Source organism: Rissa tridactyla, chromosome 4, assembly GCF_028500815.1.
Source record: "Rissa tridactyla isolate bRisTri1 chromosome 4, bRisTri1.patW.cur.20221130, whole genome shotgun sequence".
Taxonomy (NCBI): domain Eukaryota; kingdom Metazoa; phylum Chordata; class Aves; order Charadriiformes; family Laridae; genus Rissa; species Rissa tridactyla.
The window spans coordinates 6494493-6517567 of record NC_071469.1 but is presented as its reverse complement, the minus strand read 5'-3'; the positions used below and the strand labels follow the sequence as shown (position 1 = coordinate 6517567).

At 38.0% G+C, this 23075-nt stretch overlaps 1 protein-coding gene across 1 annotated transcript in view; it reads right to left on the bottom strand.

The window, feature by feature from the left end:
• LUZP2 (leucine zipper protein 2) overlaps nucleotides 1-15757 on the bottom strand; it is a 211625-nt gene extending 195868 nt beyond the window's left edge. The window contains exon 1 of the mRNA XM_054201466.1: nucleotides 15569-15757. Coding sequence (XP_054057441.1) covers nucleotides 15569-15630 — 62 coding nt within the window. The 5' untranslated portion in view covers nucleotides 15631-15757. The remainder of the gene's footprint in view (nucleotides 1-15568) is intronic.
• Between the last annotated feature and the right edge of the window lie 7318 nt (nucleotides 15758-23075).

Sequence of the window (23075 nt, the reverse complement as noted above, 5' to 3'; positions counted from 1 at the left end):
AATGTGATGAGTGCTGGAACATTCTCCCAATCATCATTTTCACCACTCACGTTATGCAGCGGACTAACAACATCCTGTGAACTATTCTCAGTAGCAAACATTCAGAAAAGGAAAAGGAAAACAGCTTCTAAATCATCAAAGGCTTAAAATATTCAAGTGACAAACAAGCTAGAGTTGTTATAGATGTATCTGGGACACTGCAGATTTGATAGGTATTTCATAACTACTCTAATACCCATTCAATACTCATTAAGGACAAACAGTTATAAATACCCATTCAGAAAATAATAATTAAACAAAAAACAAAACCACAAACTTGAAAGCAGAATGCCTTGTATTTCACAGGATGAGATGGCTCTCAGAGAAAGATAAAGGGAAGTTAAGTCAAATTGCTTAGTATACCTGAGCGCCCTTGTGTGTTTGGCAGCAGGATGTCATAAAGTTAATTCCGGCACTTTTTATTCAAATAGAAAGTTATGAAACTGTTGAAGAACGGTATCCTTCAGGATACCAAACACGCCAAAAGTAAGAGTGACGGTCACACTCTGATCTGTATCAGGAGTCTACCTTTTCTCCTTGTAGCCTCAGAATCAAGTAAACAAGATGGATGAACTTTTTCCACAGGTCCTGAAACAAGAACAGCAGATTAAATACACTAGCAGGTTGTAAAACACGAAACTTGTTGAACAAAAAAGGCGACAGATCTGTATATTATGCATGCCACCTTTACTGTGGTTCTATAGACTTCAAAATAAGTAGTAAATCAGGTGTAGATTAGCAAAAAAAAAGGCTTTAAAGCAATAAATAAAAACTAGGATTCACTTTATGTCAGTATTTCAAGGATCTAAATCATAAAGCAAATTTAAGTAAAACCTCATACTTCGGTTCTTCTAGTGGGGGATAATTGAAAACAACAATCAAAGCGCCAACCATCTTTCACAAAAGAAGCCTTAACCCAGTGAGATTTTCTATTTTACAGAAATTACAGAAATTTTAGAGAAATATCAAAGGCCAAACTGAAAAATAATCTGTACCCATCTCATCTATAAATAAGAGAAGAATTCTCCATCCAAAAAAATCTTTGACTATTGTCTTAGTTCTGTCTTTGATAAACTAAGTGGCAATTTCTTACTCTTTTTCCATACGTGCTAGGAGGATGCCCCTGGGAGCTTCGTATTATTCTAAGAGTCATGGTGATTCAGTGAACAGTAAAGTGACCCCAAAGGTGTCAAATGGGAGTTTTTGTTAGTAATTACTGAAGGTCATAAAACAATTGATTTAAAGCTACAAGTTTTTCTTCGGTGGAGCCAGTTAATATTCCCAGGGCTACATGTCTGCTGAGCAAGGCAAACTTCTATGACCTTGACCCACAGAGACTGCAAAACACTAAAGTGTTGGTGTTTTGGTTTTGTTTTTTTATTAAGCTAAAATATCTTAGTCCATGGTCCTCCTCTATTAGTAAGATGCACTTTAAAATCTGTTGCTATTTCTTATAACAGAGAAAGTTCTATATTTTTGTCCCACTAGTATTTTGGAACCAGGTATCAGACTCAGCCTTGCATACACTGTAATACAGACGCTTCAGCTGCTCAAAATGTTTTTTTGTATATAAAGGAAGTCCTTTACTCGGTATCACAAAAAGAGTAATTCAAACCAGAAGTGGGCAAAGCAATGGTGCAGTGTGAGGGTCTACAAATGGTTTCACTTAAGGCTGAAAGTTTATTTACTCGGAAGTCCATGCCATTGAAGTACCCCATGGTCACATGGAAAGAGAGGTCTACAGTTGTGAACACAGCGATCTTGAGAACACGGCCTCAAGTTTTAAAATGTCTAAGAAATTGTTAAGCAAACAAAGATTTAGGGTGAGACAGAACACGTTTCTAACACTGTGATACCTGTTTAAGTAATCACTTCATTTTTAAAGTGTTTGTGACTTGTTGGAGTTTTTTTGTTTTGTTTTTGTTTGTTTGTGGTTTGGGGTTTTTTTTAAGATTAATCCTTTAATCTTAATGTTCACTATCCTTTAATCTTGATGTTCACTATGAATGTATGTGAATGTTTTCATATATTACTGAAAGAGTTATTTTCTTCTATTATTCCCATTTCAACATCTGGAAGACAACCGAACCTCCAAAACCAATCTCCACTCCTAATACGTATCCTAGGTTGTAGCAACATTCATTATACAGGCTTAGCCAGGGAGAATTCCAGTTTAGTTTAGCCAGAAATGTACCAAAACCACCAATTCATTTGTTTGAATACCATTCTTTTTTTCCAATGCTCCAAATGAAGCTGTAATGGAAATCCAGATCCTCTGAGTATTTTAAAAAAACGTATTTACACAAGTAAACAATATTTACAACATGTAAGAATGATCCTTGAATGAGTGCCAAGCTGAACATCCAAATCAAATGAAGCAGTAGTCACCCTAACCATGTCCAAAACCACCCCCATAACTGCTTTTTATGACGGCAGGATTTCATCCATTTTTCCACTTAAATCAAATTTTGCATTTTAATTCTCAAACAGGCTTTTGGAGGAAAAGAATAAAGGAAAGCAAATAGAAAAATAAATCTTCCCACTTTTCTCCTCCACACAAATAAAAATTTGAAGCCTAACACAGACCACTTCATCAATTCCAAATTATCTCAATTGAAAACGGTGCTGCAAGCCGTAGTAATGATGGTAAAAGAATGAACATTGTTCTTTGCTCCAGTCACCTGTCTCGCAGAAGTTAGTACTACTATTGTTTGGTACAATTTTATAGATCAATACCTTCTCATCCCAGTGGTTTCTGTAATACATATCCTAATTGTTGACTGGAAGATTCCATTACTTTACTCTCTTCCTTTGAGGAACAGAGTGCTGTAACGTGGGTCAAAAGGCTGAAGTACTGCAACGACAAAAATAATCATTAAAACATCCATTTGAAGATCGTGTTAAAACCTCAGTCATTGTAAAACAGCATAAATACAAACGTACTAATCATAGGAGGTTCCTATTTCTACTATTTCTGTGATTACAGTATGATTACAGTATGGTAAGGGCAGCAACTCTCAAGAAAGTAAGTAGTGACAAGCATATTGGTTACATCTAGATTTACTGGTTTCTAACAACTAATATCTCTTCAAAGGAGAACAGATTGTCTAAATTTTATTATCAATTTTTTCCAAGGGTATCATTGCCTTGTCATTTATGTAGTTCCGTATCTATGATCACAGATCACTTCTTTAATGCCTTGTTATCTCTGTATGTAAAAATAATTGTATGAAGACTGACATTTGCATCCGTTATCAAAGGTAATACAGAGATATCTTAAAGTCAAGCAACCCCAAATAGTGCAATTAGGATTTTTTATATTTTTTATTTTTTTAATCTTTTCCCTCAGTTTATTTCTTTTTATTATTACTCAAAAGCAGATGCAGGATTCTGCTCATCCCACCTATTGGTCCGATCATGCTCAATATCCAATTTTATAAGCTTAGTCATTTTCAAAAGCGCAACTAACATTTTTAGCATGGATTTTGAGGTTATATGAAATGCTGCCAGTTCATAAAAGGATCTGAGGCCTAAGAAGATTCAGATCTTTCTCTAAAATCAATTTGGAGGGGTACCTGCCATGCAAATTTTGCAAAAGCTTCAGAGCCGGTGAAGAAGAGAGCATTGAAAAGCATCCACCGTTTCACACACAAGGGAGTTGTTTGGAACAGCCCCTTGGGATGTGTCAGACGCTGCTGCAACAGGAGATTACACAGATAACCCAGTCTAGCGAGGAAAGCCCCACCAAGATAACAGATTGCTGAGTAAGCATTTAACACGACACCAAGTTCTCAAGTTACGTTTTCAGTAGCGTTAGACCGATGCCCCAATGGCAGCAACTAATGGGCATTATCAACATAAATATAATATTCTGTTGAAATACAAGGAATCTACAGAAAGTTTTGATCTTTTTTTACACTGAAGTGCAAGACTGTCCAACCAAAAGACTGCAAAAGTGGAAGTTAGCAGAATAATTCCAGATTACGTATTTGCCAGAAACAATGCTTGTCTCCACCATCATTTCTTGCATTTCAAGGAAGTGGCAGGATATAAAGAATTAAAGCCCAATGATAGCTGTAGAAATAATTTAATATTTTTATCTGCAAAAGCTGTATTCAAACTTGATGCCTCAGCTGCTGAAAAAAAGATTCAGCTGTTTTGAAGCATTTCATTCTATATAAGCAAAAGCATACATATCTATTCAAGCCACTGAGAAAAGATAGCCAAAAATCAGTTTTTCATACTTCATTATGTGTCTGCAACTAGAAATCCTTTCCACAGAGGTACATACACTATACATATTTATATATTTTCCCTTGAGTGAAAGAGATCTTTTTACATTCAAAAAATACACTAATGGAATTGGATACAATTTTGCAGTCTTTAGTTTATTTTTATCACTATCCACAATGATGTTTCGACATACGCTCCAGATGAGGAGACTTGCCCACTGCCACCCTTTTTCGTTAAATTAACAAGAAACAGGTAAGAATTCTTTCCATCCTCAGTGTGTGGTAAGTAATGAGCACGAAGGAGATTTCCCCCTCCACACACACTATCTATTGGACAGCGTTATCTGCAGAACACTGAAAGATTTACCCTTAAGTCAGCATTAGGCGTACATCATTTATGAGGTTTAAAGTACACGGCGCATAAGTACCCGTAGCACACGAGGAATCTGTTCTATAACCCTAGAATTCAGGTGAAAGTGCTAGCTTTTTACTGCTTTCTTATTAGGATAAGAATGCGGGGTTTAAGCCATGCTTTCAAATCCATTTTAAGTTTTTATTTTAAAGAATTAAACCTACACCGATACCATAATTTCTAAGTCAGGAGGAGGAACAAGCAGAGCAGAAGTCTCCTTCTCTCCAATCTTTTCTCACACTCTACATACATACCATCTTTTTCCCATCTTTGTAAAGAAAGAGCAGTACCTGGATGCAGCTACCTTCTGGTAAGATACCGGTAAATCGAGTATCTCCAGAATAATATCAATACTCCAACTTAGTCATTCACCGCTTAATATCCCTTTTTATCTACCTCCTTCTAACAGATATCAAAATTAGTCTGTTTTCCCATCACCACCCACCCCCTCTCCCCCTTTGATATCTTATATTTTGGTATCTTCGGCACCCCAGAATGGCTATGGCAATGTCTCACTTCTGACGTAGTATAGTGAAACTTCCCAACAGTTTCCCTGCCGTTCAGGCGGTGGTGGGGGCGGACTGCTGGGATGCGTATGTTTGTTTCCAGCTTAGGCACCACCTGAATTGCTGAAAACACCTATTTCTCCAGATGGATCCTTGCAAATATTCACGAGAACAAAGATTCTGTTACCTGTCTGAATATTATTCTACAGAAACGGCTCAAGCTACTTAAGGATCATTTCATTGCCTAGAACATGGAATGATTGAAGGCAGATGAAATGAATTCCATACAGCTTCTTCCAAGGTTTTTTCACCTTCCTCTGGTAGCAGCCATTCCTGTCAACAGTACCTTGTGCTACAGGTTTAAGCCAGTGCAACAAAAACTTCATGTTCCTGTAACGACTAAATGCTGTCGGGAAAGGGTTTCCATTAAAGTTCTGGTTTAACATGTGATATAATCATCAAGCTTAAGCAGGAAAGAAACACATGATGTCCCTACAGTAGAGTGAACGTGTTTCTACTATAATATTTAACTCTGACTGCAGTATCAACTTCTGTACATCACCTATTGGGTGGAAATGGATTAAACCTTTCAGGTTACATTTTATAAGCCAGTGATGGGGGATTCATCTCGTTCAACGGGAATGTATATTCCTTAAACACTTAGTTCTGGTATACATGTCCTGTATTTCTTCCTAGCGATTTCAGAAGCTATTTAAATTTTGTCAGTCTAGGTACGTATAAAACAGGCAATACCACATACTATCACATTAAAACAGATAGAAATGCAAGTTTTTCTGTGTCCATTTGAAGAACTGATTACTATTTCCTTAAAACAGATTCTACTTTTAGTTTTTACAGCAGTTTAATTCTTTTTGCTTCCAGGAACAGATAACAATCTTCCTTTGAGCCAAAAATGCTCCAGCTCCAGAGTAGAAATTAGGGAAAGAACTAGGATGTTTGAAACAGGGACAGAGAGAGGTATGAGTAAAGGAAAAATATTAAATTAAATATCTGCTTTCATAAGCTTTCCCAATTCAGATACAGCACATCTGTGTATACTGAACAGCAGATAGTTGTTTTACAAGTAAATAAAAAAGCAACTGCAGAGAAGTCTCTATTCACTATTTATACACTTAAGGAGCGTATTTTTTTCATGCATCATTCATGTATGAATGCATAGATTTCAAAGAAAGCAGTGTTCGAGACTGATTTTTCACCAAATTAAATAGCCCAGGCTGCACCGATTGCAAAGTTAGAGATGCTTAATAATGAAGGAAGCAGAAGAGAAGGAGCAAGAAGCAACGCTGCCGTGAGTTCTGACCCCCCTTCGCCCCATTGTCATCTAGGTACCATGGTTACAGATTCATTTCCAAAGCCTTACCATTTGCATTAAGCCAAATAACCTTATTCCTCAACCCAGGCTGAAACAAAGAAAGCTATGAAACTAGACTTTCTAAAGCAGGTCAGGATGGATTGCTAACAATCACAGCAATTTGGTAACCCTCATACATACCAGCAGCTAAATAAGAGTCTAATTTTCAAAGCATATCGCTCTCATTTACGTTCAGATTTTCACCACGAGGTCAGCGCAGCCAACATGCTGTCCCCTTTTGAAATTCAAAAGGCATCAGATTAGACTCGTCCAGCTCACTTAAAGAAAATCCACTGCAGATTATAGGTATTAAGCCTTTCTAAAATGTGTAGTCCCTTGGCAAACCTTAGCTCCCCTTCTTGGAAGGAAGAAGAAAACAACCCAAAACCAACAAAAAAGCCACAGTGCCTATTTTCAGAGAAGCATACGCCAGGAACTCGTGTACTCTCCGTAGAACAGAGGGGTAGATCTGCAGCGGGGCTGGTGGACTCTGCCAGTCACTAATAAGTAGTAAGAACACAATAGCTGTGTGGTGTATTTTGGCACAGAAAATAAGAATTAATCATCAACTGATAGGTTTCGGCAGAGCAGCTCGAAGGTTCAGCTATTTACTTAACACAGTTGTTAGATTTGCATCCTGGCTGAGCTTCACCCCATCCTGAAAATATTCCTTCACAAAAAAAGCTGTAAGTGAAGCAGTAGTAAAATTGATTTTATTTCTCCATTTTCAAGAAAGACATTCCCTCTTTGCACATTGAGCACACATTTCATTACGCTGCAGCAGGAGGAAGAAACTTCCTCAACAGACAATCTAATGCCACCCAGAACACAGCTGCTTTTCAGTCTTGTCAGTTCAATTTTTCCGCACATTCTTTCTTTTCTCCTCCACATTTCAGAAAATCTCGCTTTTTTTTTTTTCCCCCCTTTGTTTGCTGTCACAGGCTAGTCTGAAACAAACACATGACTGCAAAGTCATTCAGACACGATGAGGATGGCTTACATCAGGTGAACAAAGTCTATTACTGTGGTTATTGTCACTCCAGGTCCCCTGGTTCGCCAAGCAATTCTGAGGTACAACGTCACAGCTCCTACTTCTGTAGTCATTCCCATCAACAAAACCACAGAAACACCTGAAAAGCAGCATCGAGTACTGAGAATCTGACAACTATAGGGTACTAGTAAATGGCCACAGTTTGTCTACCACTTACAGCGCTACGTAATTTGTCTTCCGCCCCAGTACCAAACCACGTTTTATAAAGAGCCATAGCAGCTACTGAAAAATATGTTAAAGGGTTATATTATAGTGAAATTACAGAGACTGTATCCCATCATAAACCCCGTTTCCCTGTCCTTTCATAGAAGGTGTTTTGATGCTCTCTAGCTGAGAAATAGCAAAGCCAGTGATAAGACACATCATTTGGTGAAAATGTGGTGGCCTGAAAGAAATTTGCAGGGAGAAGTTAGAAGGATGTTCTGCTGCGGCTCCGTCTCCAGCTGAAAGGGAAAGGCGTTAGTTTTGCCATTAGATGGGATTGAGCAAATATGTGCTCGGCTTTTTAAGTGCTGCAATTTGTCTGACAGTGGGTAAATCTGCTTCTTACCCAGCTTCCACTCTCCTACTCAGCAAATGAGGACTAAACCTACTTATTTCCCACAAGGAAATTGTGACGATAAATCGACAAAATATGAGCATTCATACATGATAATAATAAGAATACGTAAGTGGATGGAAAAATTCACAATTTGGGTAAAATACACCAGCTGGCAGCATACTAGCCTTATCTTATCTACATAGCATGTGGAGACAAAACATGCCAGAATTTTTGACATTTCTCTACTCCTTTCCATAGAAGCTATCAATCAATATTGACAAGTAAGATATTGAGAAATTCCACACACACCTATTTCTTCAGCTTGCACAAGTCATACGCATTGATTTCTCTCATGATTCACCGAAGTATTGTTTGTTTCATCAAATACAGCAGAGATTTCAGAGGGAACTCTACAAAACACATTGCTAAGATAATACGCAGTAAAAGTAAGGATTAATAAACACAGGAGAGATATGAGGTAAGATAAGTAAATAATAGCACAAGGAAAAGGGGGAAAACTCTACCGTGGTACACAGGAACTGCTATTTGATGCAATGTCATATTTATTCTTCAGCATTTCTAAGACGTACTTGCCACTCCAATGTGTTTGAAATAGCAAATATAACAATACATATCTAAAACCTTCGCACAATATTAAAATTGAAGGATGGCATGACGTAACTTTATTCTTTCTGCTGAACACATTACTTGTCTTCCATACAGAGAATATTTACAGATCTGACCCTTACAAGACAGCTGGCGCACTCGTCGTGCAAAACTAGACAATGAGAAGAAACGCTGGTTTTGACAAGTGACATAAATGAGATTTATTTGTCTGAAGAGTGGTACATCATAAGGATTACTATCTGTGAACAGGTTTTTGTTAAATATAGAAAATAATATCAAACCACAATTTCACAGAAAGAGGGATTACAAGTTTAGGTTAAGATATCCTTATATTCTGCCCTAGCTATAAATTAATAAATGAGAAAGAAACAGGAAAGTGTCTGCACTATAATTTCTCTAAACACAAAGAATACATTAAAACGTCAAAAGTAACTCCACAGCAAGTCTCCTGGGCAGAAATGCGTTATACGTAGCAAAACAAGCAGAATTCCAACTGTTCTATTACATTAAGACTGAATTCTAGAGATCCTCGAGATTTAGCTGAGATCACATATATTTTCACGCATAGATATTTTAACTGAAGATTAGCTTAATCTAAAATAAGTCTTTCCTGAAGGTTACAGAAGTTTTGGCAGCATCCTTTCTCCCCCTGCCCCGTTTTTTTTTTTCCTCTTCTTCCTTTCAGATTCCAGAATCAGAAACATAAATGACAAAATATCACAAAGGAACCTGGTTTTAGTATTTCTGGTCAAACTGAGAAAGACTTACTTTCTGGATTTCTAATTTAGATTGATAAACTTAAAATTGGGGAGCACTTTTAAACATTGTAGCCCAGGTAATAAGATAACATAGCAAGCATGCCACTTCCAAGGACATCGTTCTTAACCAAAAATTAGCCCTACCACGACAACAGAAAAGCCAATCGAATTTAAAACTTTTGACAAAAAAAATAATTGTCTTCCCCCCTCCCCACCCCAAGTGCAAGACAAACAGGTAGAATAAATGTGTCTGCGCTGTTGTAGAAGGGCTGCAAACATGGGGAAGCAAATTCATATGAGGCTAACACTAAGAATATACGTGTATATACATAGACATATTCTTGTATGTATATATAGTACAGTTCAAGTACTGGGATTTGCAAACTGGCTTTAAGGAATCTCATTCTGATGCCAGAGAAGTCCACCCACAGCAGGTTCCTGTTTACTTTTCCACACAAGATAGAGATACCCTAATTACCTTGTTTAAAAGCTACCCAGAAAATCTCTGCACTATACCACAGCCTGCAGATTCGATGCGGCCGTGTGCTCTAAGGCAGTATGACTGGTGACCGCACTTGGGCCAAGAAAAGAGTCTCTCATTTTGCCAGTTTTGTAGTCCAGCACCTGCATCCCTGAGGCCACGGCCTTCATGCAAAGGGGGAGAAGAAGTAACTCCTCCTGCCCACATATCTGGTGGTTTCGTTTGGTTGGTTGGTTGGTTTGTTCAGAGGTTTTCTGTTTGGGTTGGTTTTTTTCTTTGGTTTGGGGAAGTGGTAGTTGTTGGTTTGTTGTTCTTTTTAAATATATCACTGAAGCTCAAAACTTTTCTCCCAGAAAAAAAGAAAAGGCTTTGTTTCACCAAGTAGGTTCTAGTTTTCTGTATCAGGTGCTTGCTTATAAGTCATCAAAACAAAGCCATCAAGCTAACCACACTCCTTGAAATAATGGAATTTTGCCACTGCTAAATTTGTCCCATTGTGTTTAAACACAGTCCATAACAAAGTGGATTCTTCTTCAGGTATAGTAAGGTCCCAAGCCATATGCTAAATGCCACTTCTGTACCTCAAACAGAAGTCCTTACAAGCCATTAACCAAATATGCATCATCATCCACATTGATAGAAATCAGAAAGCTTTCACGGCCCAGAAAATTCTGACAGCAAAAGTAAGTGTGAAAGGAATTCTAAGCAGGAGACAAATGATAGAGTTAACATCCCTGCATTTCTGGAAGAATTCAGAAAGCACAATATTAAAACAGTCTCTGTTATCCACCATACCTACAGCAAAAACGCATCATCTTTTCCGCTAAAGTAGTCTACTACCACGCTGCAGAGTTCACCTTCAATCATGGGGAAAAGGAAGGACACTGCTGGACCTCAGCCTGAGATCTCAAAAGTAAGAATCGCTTTTGGCTACCTGCTGGAGCACATAACAGCGGTGTGGCTACAGCCAAGGGTATACGCACAGTCAGCCTCATTCTTCCACCTCAAAGTCTCGAAAGGAGCAGGGCTCCCTCTACGCTCATATCAATCTAAATGAAAAACAGTTACTTTCAACATCTGATTATAGCCCAAACAGTGTTTCTAAGACAGCAAAGAGCTTAAGAACTAGAAAGATGGATTCTCAACATTCTCCTTACGACCTCCCCAGTATAACAACATCAAAGACGATCTCCTTTTCCTCAAGTCTCAGACTGAGTCCTTCACACACCTTTATCTGAGAGGTGGAAAAGATATTAGTATTTCTCATATTCCTTAAAAAATAATTACCAAAACCAACAAAGAAAATAGCTGACCTTGAAAATACATCCAGGGAAAAAATACAAGCATTTAAGTCAGGTTCTCACATTTAATAAGTTAAGTGAATTCGCTATATTCCTGTCACTTCCAACAACAGACATACACCAGATCAATACCCATACCTTCATTAAGCAACATCCACCTACCAGAAATGAGCACGCTATTTTTATCCTGCTATAAAACACAGAGGTGGCATTCTTCTGAAGCCAATGATTTACAGGTTGCTTTGCAAGATCAGTGTAGTAAGACTGCCAATGAACCACACTTTTAGAAAAAATGACCACCAGCCATTTCTGTGCCACTAAAATAATCTAAGTTCTGCCTTTTACAGCCCTGTTGTTTGTATATCCATTTAATGAGTTGCCGTAGTAGTAATATTATTATTGTTATTAAAGTGCATCTTGTTGGGTTCATGGCCCTGTTCTCAGCTAGAAAGCATTCTACTTCAATCAAATTATTCAATGTCTTGCATCTTTGTCGCATTTTACATGTGGACAGAAAGGAATTCACTGTCATAGAAAAAAAGGAAAGTTTTGGTTTACATCAAGCTTCTTCTAAGGAGTCAAATTTTTGTCATTCAGACAATAATTTTTTTTCACTGAGCAGAGATTAAAGCATCCAACTGTTCAACAGTAACATTAAATAACATTCAGAAAACTCTCCGTTTAGCTAAAAGCAGGCAAGTGTCATTAGACAGGGTAATCTGGACCGCAGATCTTAGTTACTGATGCCAATGACTGACTTCATGCAAGCACTCCCTTCTACAAATACTTTTCCAGTTGGATTATTTAGGTGTCTGGGGCCACAAAAGCACCCAGGCAGCTGCCAGAATCAGACCCTGAGCCTGTTTAACACTATGTGCACTCACCAAGCACTCAGTACAGTGGGACTCATTTCTGAAGAAGGTCTCTTCAGCACAGGACAGAAAAATAACATGTACACAACCGTTTCATTAGATGTGCCAAAACCAAGTAGCCCAAGGAAATACAAAAGTGGTCAGGAAAACACCAGCTTCAGTATAGTCTTACCAAGTTAATTTCCCCTTCAAAAATTTGTTCCTCTTAACTTTTTAATGGGACTGATTTAGGGCAGCAATTTTCACGTATTCCATCAAAACATACATAGTCAACTGGACAGGCAAATGCACCTCTATCTTGTTACCTCTTTGGCACCACAGAACGCAACTGCTGGAATATGGTTAAGAGTCATCATTGTCTCAAAGCTGCACCAAAACCAAGTTTAGGTAATACAGGAAAGATTCTTCATTTCAAAAACACAAACTTCCTTTAATTTGATAGGCATCTGATTCACGCATATGATTTTAGACAATGCTGAGAAGTCAGCTGCATACTGTCCTGAAAATCAAAAGCTAATAATGAACGCAATCTTAAAAGTGATGGCTGTGTATTTTCCTCTTTTTAACAACACTATAAAATAAGAAAAGATGACATGGTGTGTTAACATAATTGAACCCATCAATTCATATTTGTTTACAATTAGGCTTGAAGACGCGCTGAAGTCATCTTAAACTATCACCATGACACGATGCAAAGAAGGCGGCATCACCACACGACAAGGAACAAAAAGCAGCAGCTGTCCACCTCGGCGGCAAGTACTGTCCTCACTGACTTCAGCACCAACACGTGAACCGGAGATACGGCGCTCCTGTACAAACTTTTAAAAAAATAAATCCTCATGATGGAAAACTTTCTGCCCTGCAAGGGTGATGCTTTGCTTTAGCTAAGCAATTTCACACAGTGGGATATCAGAACCTGCTTTTTGCGAACACAACTAGCCCTGCAAATCTACTCTGTCTGAGTCCAACCAATAAATTAACCACATGTTTACAAGAAATACTAACTGCCAGAGACAGAACTGCCTTCTGCTGAAGGAGATTAAAGCATAATCTCTTTCCAGTAGATGGCATATTGATAGCACTGTATCTTTTTTTTAAACTTCCATCATGTGCTGTTGAAAAATTACTCTATGTTCTACACAGACAGTTAAAAATCAAGTGACTGAAAGCAAATGCAGAACAGAGTAGTCCGGGACTTTTACAAATCTCCAACCCTACAGCAGAGTTTCAGTCTCCTTTTTAACAGGATGACCAATCTGGTACCAAAAGCAAAACTTCACTTTGCAACATATGCTGTACTTCAGTGGATTTTTAACTGGAATTTCTCTCACTTTGATCATCTTCATCCCTCAATTACATAAATCATCACATGCCACAAAACTATACTCTTATGGAAATATATCCAAATCCTCAAAGTCATACTGCTCATAATCAATATTCATATGTCAACTTCAACTTCTTCATATTCTTTCCAGCTATTTTTTGAAAGGTTGGGAGGGACTTGAATTTTTTATTTTTTTTTTTTTACAATTATCAAGAACGACCTACAGTTCTTTTTTCATACAGTTAGTATTTTCTTAAGAAGATGAGGACCTGGCTTTTAGGGCTTTACGCTAGATACCCTTCCCAGTTTAGTGCCCTGAAGGTTCAATTAGTTTGTAAGACGCTTCATAAAAACAATAAAATATGAAAATTTTGAATAGTTTAGAATAGTTTTCCACATCTCTTTTCACTACATCTGCACATGTAGTACTCACGCAAGATACAAACCTGAATCTGCAATAGCTGTCTTGGTGCTTCGTCCTCCTTTTAACTCTGGCATAATTTAGCAAACGATGTTTCACTCTTAAATGAGTGTAAAATTATTAAGCCGAATTGACAAGAAGTTTCACACTTGACTGATAGTGAATGTTTCCTTAGACCACTTATTAAACTGGAAAGGATAATCACAATATATTGAATCACAATATATTACAATTTTCCTCCAGGTGTTATATTTCAAAGAGCATCAGAGTGGTTTGTATGGACTGGGACCGTAAAGTCCCAAAATCAGAAGTGTCAAAAAAAAAAAAAAAAAGTACGTACCTCTCCTTCAGCAATAACAACCATCTCCAAAGGAGTGAAGTAATTGAAGCATTTTGACATTCCCGATTTCTCCCTGCATCCAGGTCTTTTCCCACTCAGAGATTTTCACAGTTATCACTTGCGTGTGTTTGAGCATGTACACAGACGCACTCCTGCTGTACCTGACTTTGAGTACTTAGCAGGCACCCACTTTTTTCTTCCTTTTTTTTTTCTTTTAAAGTCTCAGTGAACAATTAAGGCTTAAAACACGCAGTGCTTCTGCAAAAAGCTGCTTCAATGCCAATTCTACAGGAAGAGACCAAGAATATGGCAAAATAGACATTTCCCTGACAAACGTGCATGCGTGTATCCTGTGATAACATGCTTTATAGACTTACAAGTTTACAAGGTACTCACTACTGACACAACGCAGAAATGCCATAGACAAAATTTGGGCTTGATTTTCCTATAAGGAACTAGAAGTTAAGAAACCTCAACTGAGAGCAGCGTCATTATAACAGATCTGCTCTGTACCCAGCATTAACTTTCTATCTGTGTACGTCAAGACAACGGGATAGAGTGTCTCAGCTTTACCTTTTCTCTGCTGAACATATTATGACTACAGCATGGAGAATATACTATCTCTGAGCACCTGAGCACTACACATTATCTTATCAGAACACTGTATGGTCAGAACAGGTTTTATTTTTAAGCTGCAATAGATTTTGTTCATATTTTCCTCAGTGATTCATTATACTTGCACAGAAAGGAATGCTTCTATATTGCAGCAACTTTTTAACACGTTTCCTGGCATTGAGATAACACTGCAACCTCTCACCTGCATTTCACAGTTAAAAAAAAGGTAAGCCCTAGGTCTATGTTCAGATACAGAAACCTAAACTGAGATGAGATTTTTCAAGTGTTTATTTTTTCGTGCTCTATAAGGAAAAACGTTACCATGCTCTCAGTTTTCAGCTGTTTGGCTTCCTTATTTCCAATGAAATTATTATTATACATAAAGCTTGTATTTGTTACTGTCTTGCTATATCACACGAGCTGTAGGCCAACTTATACAGAAGCAGCTCTTTAACATCATAAGAAAAGCTTAGAAAGACCAAGAGAAGACTCAGTATCTCCCAGAGGATCGGGAGGGGGAGGGGGAGAGATAAGAATCAGAGAAGATATCTGCTCTAAACTTACTACCCTAGTAAAAGCTGAAATCTGTATTATTCCTCTTGAGAGCTCTGAATCTAAAAGAGCAAACAGCAAACAAAACGGGAGAACTCTAAGCAAAATAGCTCTCGGTACTCACCTAGCGCTGAAGACCAGCGCAGGAAAGAGAGGCAGCAAGTAATAAGCGGAGATGAATTTCATACTGGAGCTCCTCGGTGTCGTTCCGTTCCTCACTACCCTCCTCGCATCGACTCTTTCCCCCCCTCTGCCTCCAGCAGCTCCTCCGCCTCGCCTGGGGAGCTGCCCGCCCTGCTGCGGGAGGGGGCTCGCTCCTCCAGAGCAGCCAGAGCGACAGACCCAGCAAGGGAAGGAGCTCGGAGTGGGATGTGAGCTCCAGGAGTGATGTCACGAGGCACGGCGAGCTGCCGCCGCCAGCCCACAGCCCGGCCGCCTGCGAGCCGCCGGCTCCAGCCGCGTCCCGGCGGATGCGCTGGTACCCGCCGCCGAGGGGGCGGCCGGGGCGGGGACGGGCACACGGCGCTTGGCTCTAAGGTTACAGCGCAACAGAGCCGAGAAATTCTTCCCGCAACGAAGAAGAAAAAAAAAAAAAAAAAAAAAAAAAAGGAAAGCCCCAGTGAAAACATCCCCAGTATTTTGCAATTTTTGCAATTAGTGTCTTTACTTGAAGTGAATCGCGACAAGACAGATGATACAGAGGCTTTGCTCCAAGTAGGCGCCAAGTTCCAGGTCAGCCTGCCACTACACCTGGAAAGGCAGCGCTTCTGCAGAGCAAGAATGCCCAAGTTACTATTTCAGTTGGATATTCGTTCACCCCAGTACCACCACATCAAGTGGAAGGTACGAGCAGAAATAGCTTCCAAAATGCTAGTTTGAAACATTGATGTAATCTCTAAAAGCTCTTCATCACCTGAAGCAACTGATAAGGCCTTCAGAGCAATGACGACTGTTTCACCTGCTTTCCATGGTTGGAAATTCACCTGATATTAATTTTGATTTAAATAAATCAGCATTGCTTAAAGATATTTCCAGAATCTAAGTATTCCCTACCTTGATACAAGTGAAAGCTCATCTGATGGCAAATCATATGAAAGTATAACATTTAAACAAGAATCACCTTTCTACGCAATACAACAGCAAAAAAGACCCACCAAAATCCAACACTACAAAAAACCCACAAAACTTGTCTACTAGTGAATGAAGTGTGATTATTACAAGCAAGAGTTTTGGTCATCTATGTGCTTGTCTGGTCATATGAAAAGGCATCCAGAAACTAATTATACATCACATGCATAAAATAGAAGTTTCCAGCGTTTAAGCTGGTGTGTCATTTTATTCAGCTTTTTATTGAGGAGTAATTTTGGAGTCCATCAAAGCAAATAGAAATTCACTGTTTGAAATGAATGAAAAACTTTTTGAAATTAGTATTGACCATTAAGAACACATTCACATGGCATATGAATAGAATTAATAAATTAAATTATTTATTACATTCTTCAGTAACAAAATGGGAAAATGCTAGGGGGGTGGGAGGGAGAGAGAAAAGGAAAAAAAAAAAAAGAAAAGGCAATTGATGTACCTAAAAGGTGATAAAATAATGTATTTCTGACTCCTCTTCCTTGTGTCCCAACTCTAATATTTTTTTCAGCACACCTAGCAGCAAGTTCTATTCAACCATATTAATTTAAATCAGCATTTATTGTTATTTTGATGCTACATACCAGCACGAAAGAAACAGTCATGTTACCATGGATACTTATGATCGAATAGTAAAAAGGTCATAAAAAGTGCAGTCAGCTTGTCATTTTCTCTTCCAGAAAAAGCCAACCTTCCCAGGCTAGCAGGCACCTCACAGTCCTGTATCAGCAGCCAATGCTTCTTCCATTTTCCTTTTATGTGCACACGTACAGGGTGGAATGAGCGGGGAAGACATTGGTGCATCAAGGGAGAAAATTATGCCTGATGATGAGATTAAAAAAAACCTCATGAAGTTGTGCAACTTGAGGAATTATTTTTTAATTCTGTTACTGCTTCTGCATCTTTCTTTTGGGGGGTGGGTGTGGAATAGAGAGGCCTACTGCTAAGTCTTGGTTTCAACTCACAGGTTTTACCACACTTGTATGGGAGAACTTCTCCAACAAGTGGTTTAGTGGCTCCGGTACAGGCAGTCTGCAGTTATAATCGTGCTGTACCACCCAGACATCGTGTTATCATTCTTTGCATTATTTCTCCATCCTGATCAGAATTGATTGAACAGTAAGGAAGCTTTTATGCTTCCCAACACTGCTGCTTTCGTCCTGCTCTGATGTGAACATCCTATAAAGACTGTCACTGCTCAGTTGCAGCCTACGAACACCTCCAGGGATCGGCGTAAGGGATTTCCCAGCTCAGGTCAGGACACGGGACTGGGGGCTCTCAGCCCACTTGGACAGTCAGGCCGTTAGGAGGTGGGAGCAGTGGCTAAACAGGGACTGGAAGCAATTGCAACCCTTAATGTTGAGATCATGCATGGATAAAATTGTATTACTGTGAAGAGAAACGCTCAGCAGTGAATGCAGGGAAGACAAAAGGAAACCCTGCATTTTTAGAGGCAAACTTCTATAATTAAGGACTGGGCACTTAAACACTACTTTCGTCAGACTTAATTGTGCTCCAGTTGTTTCCCTGAAGACAAAAAAAGCGCCCTTTTTTCCCCCCTTATGTTCAACTAACTGACCTAGATCTGGAGCTTTCTATTGTTTTGAAGAGTTTGAGGGGTTTCAGTTTGTTTTGGGTTTGTTTTTTTTTTTTTTTTTTAGCCAGTGTAATGTACAGCTTAAAAAAATAATAATATATTTGTACCAAAAAAAATGGTAGAGAACTGTTTGTAGATTTTCTTAGACTGTATAGTCAATTTCTTTAGAGCTGCATACAATTAAAGCAAGATCAACTATTAATGTATAACAACTTTACAGACCTTGGATAGAAGTATTCCATATAAACATATTAGACACGTGGAACTCTTAAGAAATACCATATTTTCACTATTTTAATTAAAGGCTATCAATTTCTTGGCTCAAATTTATTGACAGTCTTACTAAATAAATAATTACTGCTAGCTTAGCAAGCAGAAGTAAGGTGATTATATATGTTCTTTTACAAATAACCATACACAGAAAATATAAGTAAGAACAATTGTACTATTATCGCAAAATTCCAAGGCATTTCAAACACTAGTTGTCACACAGGTTCTTGCAAGTTTGGCTAAATACACTGAGAGCATAGGAATACCATTGCCTACTTTAGAGAGGAAAATGAATCAACTGTCTCCCTTTGCAAAACACAGCAGAAGTTTATGCTTGCCAGAGCAGAAAGACAACCACTAATGCCTGTATTTATGCGGTAACAGCTATATAGCAGGGGTCCTAATTTTATTTTCATTCTTGGGGAATAATGGTAATAAAAAAAGGAAACACAAAATGATGGCATATATTATATTCAGTTATTTTGAATGCGTATGTGTTAGAGAGAAATGTCTATAAATATACTTAACGATGCAGACCATTAAGGCATCTTGCTGTTGAACGCTAAAATTCTAAACGTTGAAGCCTTCACAAGACTTTGCGCAAAAGGCTTTCAGAAGAATAAGGGCACAACCCGTTGAAAAAATATAACACATTTTATATCAGGGTGCTTTACAAATGCAATTGGTAAATTTTTCTTTGTGAAAAAAAAACTACAACTGAGGCAAAGCTACAGGTAGAGGACTGAACTATCCCAGTTGCACGTCCAGGGCACTGTGAGGCAGACTACATTATGTTGTATCACTACTGCAGTGCAGACAATGCCAGCTTTTTAAATGTATTTATATATATGTGTGCGTATATATGTACATATACACATACAAATACACATGTATATATATATTTTTGTTGAACTGAAGCAGCAGTAATTTGATAATTTTTTCACTCTGTACAACATACTGCATTTCTGTCTTAAAAAGACTAGCCAGACACACTGAGTTCCCAAGTAATAATATAATCTCTGAAATACAGTATGATAAATAGCATCTTAAATAATGGAGGAAGTACAAAACTAGACATCAGTACTCTCTTCTCAAGGATAATTGTTGTGAGCTAGTTAACGCAGCAGACCTCAGTGACGCAAGATGAGTGCCAGCAGAGTTCTGAGACAACGGTACCAGTTGAGAAGGGACAAGCGACTTACAGGAGACACTTCTTCAGCTCTTATTCACATTTCTCTCCCCCCTCAAAGAAAGATTTCACTTAAACTTTGAAAATAGATTCAGCGTTCCTTGCCCCATTTTTTCTCCTGCTTTTCCCACTCCATCTTCTCATTCCTTCCCCCCCAGTGGAGAATATCTCTGCCTTTGGAAACGCTCCTCAATTTAACTAAACTCTTAACAAATCTGTTAAGCGACCTAAAAGCAAAATGTTCTTACCAAAATAGGAAGACAAAGCATAAGTCTCAGTGTGAAGTATTTCAATATACTGGGGCTAATATTTGATATCCACATGTACAAACACAATCAGCACAAACATATACGTTGAATTAATTCATGCAGCTTATTACTGGTTTTGATTGAAACCAGACACATTAATGATACCACTTTGAGATAATAGATAGCACATAGCAGAAATATTCGGAATCACACAGCTAATCCAACTTCCACAGCATCTCAGAGGAAGTCTGCTATGCCGTCGTGTCAATTTTTGGAAGTATTAAAAAATAAATTTCTAGCAGTAAGTTTAAATACCATATCACACAAAAAACCACAGTGTTTTGTTATGTGATACCGTATTTAACAGAATACTAGCTCACAACAGGTTGATACATCATCTTTGTTTGTATTCAGCTAAAAAAAAAAAAAAAAAACACAAACAAACAACAGAGAGAGCGGACAGAGCAAGGATAGAGCCTAACTAACTTCAGTACCAAGAAAAAAGGGAAAAGAAATCCTGGCTGTCACAGTGCTGGAATTATAGCTGAAATGTCAGAGTTGAGTAAAAGCTACCACAAAGGTCCCTTTGAAGGTCATTTAAACTTTGTAAGAGATTTTCAAGGTAACCCCTTTTAAATCTAAGAAGCAGATTAAGAAGCAAGTTTATTAAAATAATAAAGAAGTAAGTTTAAGTAAATTTAACCTAATTGTTAACGCTGCTTTTAACAGGTTAGGCTTCCAATTCAAATTAACATCTGAATCATTAGCAAATACATGCAGCCCACATAGGTTTGCTGTTAAAGTACAGAGAAATGAGCAATTTCATGAGCATGCGATTACAGAAAAGAGTTTTATTTCATTCTACAAATCACCTTTTCTTTTTCCTCTGTCCAAACTAGCAATGATTGTATATTTAATATTTAACGTATCTGAACTGCCTACCTTCATTCTACACTGAAAGCCTACATTTTATATATTACAACTGCAGTAATTCTGGTAGTGACAACAAGACTTGATCCAACCACTACATACATGACAAGAAGCAGTTCCAGCATTTCAGAAAACAGAGGAACAAAACTAACGCAGTCAAGAAATTCTGGACTTCTCTATGTTGACCACAGAGTTAGCAGTGCTGAACCGCTTCATCCATGGATTTACATTTAAACTTGTGCGCGGAAGAGGAAAGGGAGAAGGAGAAGAAAACAGCACAAGGGAAATCCAGTCCTCTACCTGCTGCATAAGTTGTGCAAGTAGAAGAATTAGGATCAGCCCTCAACATCTAGAAATGACCTGCAGTATGGTACTTGGTAGTAGGAAACTTGAAACAATATTATTATTTATTTTTTGGTGGAAGCTTCTGAAGCAGAAGCTGTTACAAATGTCTCTCCTTGTACATTTAAAAGAAGTCATCCCTGATAACTTGCAGAAGCTGTCATGTGGGGCGGTGTTTATTTAGCACTTCGAGTCCAAGGTTTCAGAGAGACCTCTTTTCCTTTTGTAGCTACAGGAGCTGAGACTTAAATCAAACATGCCACCACGGTCACCAAGGTCACTGAAAAAAAGGAGCTAGAACATCTCCAGAAACAGTGTTTAGGTCAGCATTTGTTGACATTAAAACTCCTTTTTTTTTTAGCATCTCAGAGCTGAGGTTTGCTTATATCCAGATGACACCTCAGGGCAAATCTGCCTTCTCATACTGAAATTCAACTCTGTCAAAGTCAGCATTCATTCAAAACTGAAGGCAGAAAAAATACCAAGGTGGTTGAACAATCTATATACAGGTCCATTAAAGAATTATTTACTGTTTAACTCTGAAATAATTTCTTGTTTAACTTAAATACTGTGTTAAGTTGGATAAGTTTGACTTCTATAAAGCAAAATCTACTTGAAAATCCTTCATGACAAAATAAAAATCAAGTCTCAGAAAATATTTTTTTTTTCCATTTCTGTGAGACTAATTGGTTAAGAAGCTGAAAAGGCTAGGCAACAGTATTTTACTAACATTTTTAACAAAACAAGGAAAGAATAACAAATTTCAGTCACACCTGAACAGCCCTAGAAAGGTCAGGAATTGTTCTTATTGGTTTCACAGTGGATGGACTCATTCTAGATACCAGGTTCTCGACAGACTTCAGAGTATGCTAAAAATGGCTTTAAGGACTCGTTTTCATTTTAAATTACATTTTGTTTTTTTAAAATCAGTTTGGAGTTCAAGAGGACTTTTCTAGTGCTTTTTTGGTACATCAAATAAGGCTGAAGTTGTCTGATAACAATGTTCTTATTGTGGAAGAAAATTTTTTAAAGAATTGTCTCCTCTTAGTCAGAGTATAGCATATTTAACACCAACTCTTTTAGCATCATTTAGTTAGAGCATCCCAAAACTTTCACTTAGAAATTGAGACACTGATTAAAGGTCCCTTGAAAAGCTGAACAAATGTTTTTCTTTAAAACATTTATGGTAATTTGAAGGCTTTACTCCCTGCTTCCTTGCCGCCTCTCCCCTCCTTAATTTAAAACAATAAAGGTAGGCTGGTGCCTATGTTTAGATGTAGGGCAGATGATCTCTCCCAGTATATTTGGCTCCTAAATCACCACCAGTTTTAAGTACAAACAAACAAACAAACAAACAAGAGCTATGTGTAGATAGAAATTAAATCCAATTAAATCAATGGTAAAGCATTTGGTCTTCTACAGCTATAACCAGATTGAATGTGATCCAAGAAGGAATTATTACAACGAGTCATTAGGATATTTCAGTCTTGAACTTTACAAACATCCCAACCCAAATGATGCAAATATCAGAGCTGGTATACGTACTACTCACACTCCTATGCCCAAAGTACTTATGCATTCCTGATAAATCCATATATAATTTGATCACCATTTAGCTGTTGGGAACCTACTGTGTGAAATAATTTGAGACATTCAGGGGGGTAGAAGTGCGTGGAAGTCACACAGAGAAGCTGCTGTTGACAAGCCTCTCATAAGGAGGCTTGCATTAGACGAATTTCTGCCTGCATGTTAAATAACATCAGGAGTAGTCTCTCAAAAGTACAAATGGAGAGTCAGATAACATGCAGTATAATCACCAGTAGCGTAGAAGATACACACATAAACCCTACCTATACTGCATCATTCTGGAACTGCTATAGCTATTTATCATGGTCATAAATAAGTTTTCCACTAC